The following is a 10,027-nucleotide window of genomic DNA, read 5'->3' as shown; positions in this document are numbered from 1 at the left end:
CAATGAAAAAGTTAAGGTAAGAAACAAAAACTGGAAAAACCACAGAATCCAAGAAAGAAAAAAGATGTTGTTGTTGTAGTTCATTTACGTCGCACTAGAGCTGCGCAATGGGCTATTGGCGACGGTCTGGGAAAAATCCCTGCGAATGATCCGAAGGCATGCCATCACAATTTTTATTCTCTGCAGAGGGGATGGCACCCCCGCTTTGGTAGCCCGACGACCTGCACGCGAAATCGAGCACTTTAGGGTAGAACAGTTTAACGAGGACCAATACCGCACACCCTCGGTCTTTACGCAGACTAAGCCAGTGATGCTTGACTTCGGTGATCTGCTGGGAACCGTGTCCTAATTAGCAGTCTACTGCAGGACAGAAAAAAGACGAAAAGAAGAACAAGAAAAAAACGCAGTGGCCGAGAAGCGAATCAGGGTAAAATGCATTTCCACACGTTTTGGAGAGGTCCCGACCTCTTCATCGTTAACAAGGGAATCATCATTCAAATAAATAGAATAAGATTCCAGGATATCAAGATGAGCCGACGTGACTGGGGTGGAAGTAATTCTAGCATTGTCGGAAGTGAATTTATGCCCAAAATTTCAACTATGTGAAACCATTGTAGATTTTTCGACTACTTGATAATGGACATATCTATCGTATTGCTCAAGTAGTCTAAATTTTATAGCGCGTTTAGTCTGCCGATGAAGCCAAGGTCATATTGACACGCGATGTGGTTAATGCTGCAGCGATTATCAAAGCTAATAGGATCTTAAAGAGATTTAAATCTGATTCTGTTAACAGGTTTGGAAATGACTTTAAAACCAAAGCGGGAGAGGATATTAGCAATTTTATAGCAAACGGGAGATAAAGTAACAAGATCTGTATAATGATTAGAAGAAGTTTCCAATATAATTTGTTAAAACTGAACTACATATAATCTTTTGAAATGAATGCAAGGAAGTATACTGTTGCATTAAAAAAGACAGTAACAGTCAATTAATATTCTTTTTTACTAAATATAATTAAAATTTGAAATTGAATTCAAGATTTTCTTAATCATATAATTTTAAAGTAGGGTTTCAATAATTTCAAAATGAAAACACAGTAACTATGCCACTTAACATTTTTGCTCAAAAGTAATTTTTGTGAAAGATTTTTAAAATCACTAAAATGAATTATGAATGAAAAATAATGATTTTTATAATCATTTAAAGTTTCCATGATATGATTACTGTATTGTTGATTGGATTCGATCATTTTTAAAATCAAATGAAAGAGATGAATCAATAATTGTGATACTTCAAAACTCCAAAATTTGTTCCTGCATTTGCTTAAAATAATAATTAAGGATATGATCCCCATAATTCATAACCATAAAAATTTGATACTATAAAATTTTTAATTAAGTTTCTTTTTCATAGAATGACTGAATTCTCAAAAAGGTTTAAACAATGAATTCTGTGGGTATATACAGCAACATGCCTCAACTATGTAACCTAACATAATTAGTAGACGGTCCCTAGATTTAAACTAGCAAATATTGTGATTAGCATTATTTAATAAAATAAAAAGTTGTCATTGAAAAAAAAAAATCAAGAATTTTCAAATCTCTTTCTTAATTTTTATCTCTTTCCTTCTGCAATTGTATTTTTAGAAAATGGGAAATGGGATGTTCTGAATACACATACAAAACAGGAATATCTGGACAAAAAGCTAAAAATTAGGACTAATAAGGATTAAATATATTTCTTCAGGGAAATCAGGACAACTACGAATCCCGATAAGTGGTCAAAATTTCGATTGACGTTAAATTTGCAAGGGTGGCAATAGGTCAATAAATTCAGCTGGTGGCGGTTAGGAAAAGATGAAACTTGTATTATTTAGTATTGCGCTTAAACTATAACTTAAGTACTCTAACTAGTCGGATAGTGATCGAAAATTTAATTAACGATAAATATTTTTTGTCAATAAAGCAGCAATAAATTCTGCTTGCAGTTTTTTTGAAATTATTGAAACGTTTATTTTGATCAAGTACAAAGCTCTAGAGGAGATTTGAGTATTCTTAAAGTGTCCTGGAAATTAGAATAATTATAATTTTTTTTAATAATAGAATGAACATAAATTCTGCTTGTCGACGTCAGGAAACGACTAAATTTGTCCATTCATCTAACTTAGTTTGAACTAAAATTTAAGCATACTAGCTAGTCAAAAAGTGGTCTAAAAATTAACAGACGGGTAATTGCTTTTACCAACGAAACGGCGATAAATTCTACTTGTAGTGGTTAAAAAAGTATTGAAACTTTTATTTTTATCCGATACAAAGCCTCAGATGAGGTTTGAGCATTGCTGTTATTCAGAAAGTGTTCGGAATTTTTATAAACTAAAAAATTCTATTTGACGATAAAAGGATTATAAATTCTGCTCGTAACGGTCAAGATACGATTGAAACTTACACTTATCTGGTATGAAGCTGAACTAAAAATAATTAGAAGTACGATGGAAATTTTAATTTTCTATGTGTATGTAAACTTGGTTGATACATCTCCTGACATATGTTTTACCTCCATAAATCTATGTGTTTTACCCAAGAAAATATCTTTTAAGAAGCTTTTATGGAAAAAGATAGGCTGCGGGTGTATTTAATTAAATTTTTAACTTAAAATCATTCACATTTTGATTTATTCGTATAGTAAATGTTTTTATAATACAAGTTCTTACCTTATTTCTTTGAAATGGGTTGAAAATCTTGCCATTGTCTGTATTTAAGTAAAAAGATCACTTTCAGTTTAAAAATTTTGTAACAACAAACTTAAAGGCGCTAGGACGCTGGATATTTTAAACTTGCCAAGGGTTTCTATTGGTTGTTCATTTAAAAGTTTTCGTTTAGGTTGCTTATCTATTTTCGCGCATTATGTTCATCTCTAAGAAGTAGTGTGGCATGTGTGATCGACTGTTTTTATCTAAAGAAGCTTTCCGTTGTTCAAAACGAAAGGGCAAAATAGCATTTGCTTGGTTCCTTCTTGAAAGTACGAAAAATATAAAATTAAAAACCAAAGTTTAGAACTGCAAAAAGAACTATCTCAAAAACTATAATCAGAATATATTTTGTAAAAACAATTTTGATATTGTTGATTCACGAAGTTAAATTTTGGTTGGAAATCTTATTTTAAAATTGAAGTAAGTATTTTCTTAAATGCATTGAAGACTTGTCTTTTTTTTTATGTTGGAGTGATAACTTACAACGAAACATTGGTTTTAAAAGTTCTTTTTCGTGGTTAAAAAAAATTACGGAAAATTTGAGGCAAGCATACTATTTCATCAATTTGTTTTTGTTGTTTATTTGAAAATAAACAATTAAAAAGAATTTGAACAAGTGTATAATAAATAAATCACTGAAATTATTGATCTCAGTTTTAATTTAATGATAAAAAATGGGCAGAATAAATAAAAAATAATAAAATTCGAACTGTTGCAAATTAGGTTTGTTCTCAGAATTAATAATTCCGATTTAAATTACGAACAATATCATTGGAACCGCGGTGGCAGAGGCGAAGATCACTCTCCACTCAATGAACAGATCCAGACTCGAATCCCATCAACGGCTTAGTTGTTACGAAGTCTGCTTCTGGATTGCCGCAACCTCAGTGTTGATCTAAGAATATCCTCAGTGGCTGACAGATCACAGCATTAGAATTCTCTTTCCATTGAACTGACCATACTGTGGCTTTTATCTCCATTTCCCGCAAATACGAGATAGTTTCATCAAAAGTCCTCCACAAAGGCTTGTTTGTCCCATAGCTTAATAGAAGAGTTCCTTTGTTGTCTGGATTGGATTCAAAATAAAACCTAAGGAATTGAACCTTGATAATTGTAAACCCAAAAGTCAACGGCTGTTCAACGCCGGTTATAAAATAAAATACCTTCATTAAATTGTTTTCGCTTGAACTAGAGTACTTAAAATGAATGATTAGCTATAATTTATTCCATTTTTTTATTGAACAAAGTATTACAACCGTGTAGGGCCGGGACAGCCGGGTTGGTAGGGCACTGGGCCCATGTCCAAGTGGTCGCGGGTTCGATCCCTGCTGGGCGAAGATTCCCCGTGTAGTAAATGGTGACTGATGCACGTTAAATCTGTCGAATCTCTAAGTCCTCCATGTTCCCATAACAAATCAAAACCTCTGGGGGTACTGGATTGGAGATTGATTGTTCTCTGATTCAGGTCAAAATTACGATCTGTGGAGTGAATGGATGTATGAATGGGTTCACCCTATAAACGGGCGTAACGTATGGGTGTGACAGAAGTTGAATTTTCGACCATAGATGACACCCCCTCTACCTTAATGGTATACGTCAACAACAGCAACATTACAGTGTATGCGCATAAACCTGTTGACGCCACGCTTTGTATTTAGCCTTTAACTAAGAATTCGTAATTTGCAGGACATCATACCTAGTCTAAATTAACAATTAAATGCGTTTTTCTCTGTTTTAGAAAAAATGTTTGCTACAAATCTTGATATGTTCACACAAGTTATCGTTACATTACTTCAGTTGTGCTCATGCTTACAAATTTTTTTAATCGACAAATGCATCAGGAGTGTGAAATAAAAATATACCAAACCAATGTATCAATTTTTATTTCAACAATTCTAACATTGACACATCATATATGTATTGATGATTTTGCAAATATCACATCAAATATCTCATACATCTTAATTACAAACATTCATGGAAAAAACAACAAAAATAAATTACTCACATACACTAGGATTCGAGTTTGATTGTACAGTTAACTTGTTCGTCGGCAGTACAATTCTGTTGTCATTATTACCTCTCTCACTGTATTACAGGTACATTAACCATATAAACATTTTACAATTTATCTATAGCCATTGCAGCACGTTCACTTGATTTACACAAAGCATATCTCTTCACTGTATGGTACTATGAATAGTATCAAGGGACATTTCTCTGGATTGTTTGGGTTAACAGTTCTACTGTTGATGAATTAAGATTATCTAACATCATACACAAATATCTACAACAGAAACATATGAAGACTTACCACATTTAAGTCACAGTGAATTAATTTTTTCGAAAGTGAGTGAATAGGAAATATGTGACAAGTTTTCGAATTCAACAGTTTTAAGTGCAAAAATAGTTTTTTTTTTCATTATGGAATGTTTGCGAAGTTGGAGCTTCTGTGAATTGTATTGTTCAGAAATATCATTCACCGGAAGAAAATGACAATTGAAGACCGCACGGGAAGAACGGTTGTGTGTGTGATTCGAAGAACAAACGGTTTTGCGCGTGGAAAGAAAGCGTTTTCCCACAGTGTGACCCATCTTCACTGCATAATAACTCTCGGAGATAATCGATATTTTAGGATGCTGATTTTTCAATTCTCAAAATGCGTTCTTCCCTTGGTCTCCAATTGTTGATCCACAATAAGTTAATGAAATTAAAATGATAATTACAAGGTCGCACTACCAAATACAAATCGGGAGAAGCACTTTTCTGTATTTAAAATAAATAAATATTTCTCTTAATTTGTAATATCTATAAAGCACATATTCCTCTAGATCGAAACGATCTATTTCTCAGGTTTCAAAACTATGGTTTTGTCTTAGTGAATAATTATCCTCAAGATTAATGTAAGCATTTCTAGCGTTATAGTTGGAAATTCTCATAATTTAATAATTTCTAAATGAACTTGTATTTGATATACATTATACATAAATCTCTCCAATATTGTACCTGCCAAGTCTCAAAAGAAAAATTTCCACTTACAGTCTAATTGAGGCATCACCCTTTTTTAGGGGGGAGAGGTGATTGTTTTCTTTTACTTGCCTTTTATTTATTTTTCTTGAGGGGATATGTGTTCAATAGAAATAATTACTTATTTTGAATCTATTGCTTTGCCATATATTTTACACTGAAAAAAATATTTAAAAAACAATCGACAAAGAAACGAAGTACATTAAACTATTTTCAATAATAAATATTTTGATTAAATAAGAAACATTGTCCGTGGAAGCTTATTTCTATCTTGAAATATAGCTCTTTAAAATAAAAAGTTTAGTTTTAAAAGATCGTTCTAAAAGTTGATCGATTTTTAATTTATTAATTGCCATTAAGAGTTTACTCAAGCGTCTATTTAGGAAATTAACTATTAACTAACGTTCATAAATCTCAATTTATTGTGTGTAAAGTAAGATAATAAAATATAGTTAATAAAAAAGTATATTTAAATGACTATGAAAATCATTTTTGGCACAATTGTGTTGAAGTAAAATAACATATTTTTTACCATCATGAATGAATATCGTTTGCCTATAAATAACTATAATAAACTATACATAAATCTAAATATTTATAGCTTTTTTTTCAATTCAAAAACAACGTATTATTAATATAAATATCGTATTTTTATTATATTTGGTCAATCAAGCCAATAATAAAAATGTTTCAATATAAAGTTTTCTGGATCGAACTTTAACAACCTATTCTAGCTATAAACTAGTAACCAGCACCAATACCTTTTTGCCCAGAGGGAAAAAACGTGACTATATGATTAAATATATCCATAATAATATAAAAAGAAATGTTAATCATAAACGGAGAAAAAGAATGCAGAGAGTCAATTAATATTTTAACTGAATTACACACATAAATAAATATAATTACATTTATTTATTTTTATATTTCCATTATATTTTAAACAGATAAAATTCTCTTTTTAATAATTTACACGTTTCCTCTTAAACTATTTTATAATATGATGTCAGTAAGAAACGTAAAATATTTCAGAAAACGTGCTTATAGATGAGCAAATAAGAACACAAAACTGCAGAACTATCTTTTTAAATATAGATTCGTCAGCGACCTTCAACACAGTCGATAGAGTTTATTGTATAAATTCAGCTTAATCTAAAATACATGCCGCGAAATGTGCAAATATAAAGTCCTGAAGAAGCATAAATAAAAACTTTATGCTGTTTGAATTGAAGTTAAATTTTACACTTTAATACTGAAAAAATTGGAGTAAATTCATATATTGTTAATCCTGTAATAATAACATAATTTTTTTAACTTTTGTTCTCTACTGTATGTTTTCTCAATTTAGCTTTCTAAATTTTTTAAAAACAAGTTGTTTTGAGATGTTTTAAAAAAAGAGTCATAATTTTTTACCCTTTTTTCAAAAAAATAAATAAAAAGGAAATTTAGATGAAAAATAATCTGCAGCGAGTGTTGGAGTGCTTTTGCTATCGGAATAATGACTAAAATGTTTGAAATTAATTAAAATTAAATAGTATTGAAAAGTTAATTTATCTTTTGCAACATCCCTGAGAATTTTTAGAGTTTTAGGAACAAAGAATTTCAGAGCCTTAAATCGTCTAAAATGTCACTACTGCAATAATTTTTAACGTACTTTTTTTTTAATCAGTAAGTTCCAGAGTAATTTTAACCAATCTAACTATTTTGTAAAATCAAGTATAACTTTCTTCCTTACGTAATCTTGATTATTTTTCGATTACAAAATCATCCATACATTTTCAGCGATTCTCTAAATGACTAAATTACATTAGATGAACAAATTTGTAATCAATAGAAAAATTTCTAAGCTGATCTGACTAAGTTCAAAGTAAAAAATATTAAGAGTTCAGAAATTTTTTATATATTCTAATTAAGAAAATAACTGTTATATGGTTAAGAAAAATAAGTATTATATCAAAAAAAATGATGCTATAAGCTGTGGTTACAGTTAATGAATGTTAAAAGATGCACAGCTATTAATTTCCGTTTCTTCATTTATCCGCATTGAAGAACATTTACATGCAGTAAATTATTTGAAATTGGATACAATTTAAATACTTGTTCTTCTTAGTCAAAGAAACAAAACGACTATTCGATAAATCAACGTAAATAATTCGTTGCAAATTAAATAGTAAAGGTTTAAATGAACATAATTTAAATACTTGTTCGTCTGCATTTTCAAACACACATAACGTGTATTCCATAATCAATTCGTGACAAATTCAGTAGTAAAATTTTCAACGAACACAATTTAAATAATTGTTCGTCTATCTTTTCAAACATACATAACGAGTATTCTATAAATCAATTCGTGACAAATTAAGTAGAAAAAGTTTCAACGAACACAATTTAAATAATTGTTCGTCTATCATTTCAAACATACATAACGAGTATTCCATAAATCAATTCGTGACAAATTAAGTAGTAAAAGTTTCAACGAACACAATTTAAATAATTGTTAGTCTCAAATTTACAAATCTTTTCAAATTTACAAATCGACTATTCGATAAATCAACAGAAGTGGTTTGTCGCAAATTAAGCAGTGAAGCTTTTGAACAAAATTGGAAGTGTATGTTCTGGTATTGTTTACATTTTAAAAGTACAGATCGTTAAATTCGAGATGATCAAATTGGGCAAGGTTTGCCACGCATGTTGTAAAGAAGTACTTTTTCTATCTTGTCCTTCAACCACTCTAAAATTATCGGATCATCACTTTGAATATATCTTTCGTCTCCAGCAAAATTCAATATCCAGTCTTCCTGCAATTAAATGACAAACTTTAAATATTGCAACTTTACAGTTGGATTTAGGAAGGTAAATTAAGAAACTAAGAAAAATAGACATAAAAGAAACAAAAGTAAATTAATGTAAATTCTTTACTTTTACTACATTCTAAATTTTTATTTGCTAATACCACAGTATTAGCAAATAAAAAGTTGATAGTAGAATTCTCTGTAATTAATATACATTTTTAAAATCTGCGTCAAAAAGTATGCACATTAAAGGCCTCTAGTTATGGTGACGTTGTGCAAACTGTTAGTTATTAAATAACTAGCATTATAATAATTAAAAACAAAAAATAATGCATGATTTGTTATCTCAACTGATAAGACTTTTAAAGTATAACCTACTTTCTTGGTCAGGATAACTAGAATTTCTTCAACCGAGCAGACTTTCCAGTCTCCGATTTTGCAACGTTAAAAAATTTGAAACTGTTTGTAACTTGAGCTCACAATTTTTCAAGAACGATGATGTTTACATTGCCAGTTCTTGGTAAACCATTAGTTCGTTATGTTGACAAACTCAAATCAGTTGATACTGAGCTTAAAAAAATACCTCTAGATGGCACGACGCAAAAATTGAAAAAATGACAGTTTGCACAAAGTCACCCCATCTGACGGTAATACTTATTTCAATTTAATAATTAAATAAAACACAATTATTTAAGTGATAATGCGCATTGTTGGTTCCTTGCTTACCTGTTTGACTTTAATAACTAGATTATTCTTATGAATGTGAGGTACAGTGAGCACATCATCAACACTAACCATCCATTCAACGTCCCAACTGCTCCAAAAACGACTTTTTTCAAGCAGGAACAAATGCCTGAAATATACACAGAAGATTGATTACTTTACCTTCATTGAACTTGAAACAAAGTTCTGAACTATTTAATAGTTTTTTAAGTATCTTTTAAACAGACAAAAAGAATTTCTCAATTCTTTTCAGGACGTAGGAGAGGAGGGTGAGAAGTTAAGTGCCATTCAAGTTTCGTCCCTTCATGATGATGACTGTACGACGCTGAAACCAAGCAAAACAGGTCAGTTTTATCCGTGACTTAATGACATTTGCAATACTTTTTTAGTTTTTTAATAGACTTTGCTGATTCCGATTGTAGCTTGAAAATTGCTGATAACAGCTTATACAGTTGTGATGCCAAAATTGGCATTACATATTTATTTCCTATCTTTTAAAATATCTTTCATTTCTTAAGCTTATTTTTTATTAATAGAATTATATTTAAAATAAATCAAAGACTTAATCTTTTAAAACGAACATGAAATATTTTTTCTTCTCTTATAGATCAATGTAACGGATACTTTTTATTTCATTAAGGCAGACTTATTAATTCACTGTCGCGCCTAATCGAAAACAAAAATCTATTTATAACTTTTTATTCTAATTTCCAAGTGCTAAATGTTTCAGTTG

At 30.2% G+C, this 10,027-nt stretch overlaps 1 protein-coding gene across 1 annotated transcript in view; it reads right to left on the bottom strand.

The window, feature by feature from the left end:
* Positions 1-8,249: 8,249 nt before the first annotated feature.
* Positions 8,250-10,027, bottom strand: part of LOC107436292 (intermembrane lipid transfer protein VPS13A) — a 154,551-nt gene continuing 152,773 nt past the window's right edge. The window contains exons 76-77 of the mRNA XM_071182491.1: positions 9,298-9,424; positions 8,250-8,577 (exon numbers count right to left, since the gene is read on the bottom strand). Coding sequence (XP_071038592.1) covers positions 8,443-8,577; positions 9,298-9,424 — 262 coding nt within the window. The 3' untranslated portion in view covers positions 8,250-8,442. The remainder of the gene's footprint in view (positions 8,578-9,297; positions 9,425-10,027) is intronic.

This window comes from Parasteatoda tepidariorum, chromosome 1 (assembly GCF_043381705.1).
Source record: "Parasteatoda tepidariorum isolate YZ-2023 chromosome 1, CAS_Ptep_4.0, whole genome shotgun sequence".
NCBI classification, from domain to species: domain Eukaryota; kingdom Metazoa; phylum Arthropoda; class Arachnida; order Araneae; family Theridiidae; genus Parasteatoda; species Parasteatoda tepidariorum.
This window is presented reverse-complemented; position numbering and strand designations above follow the sequence as displayed.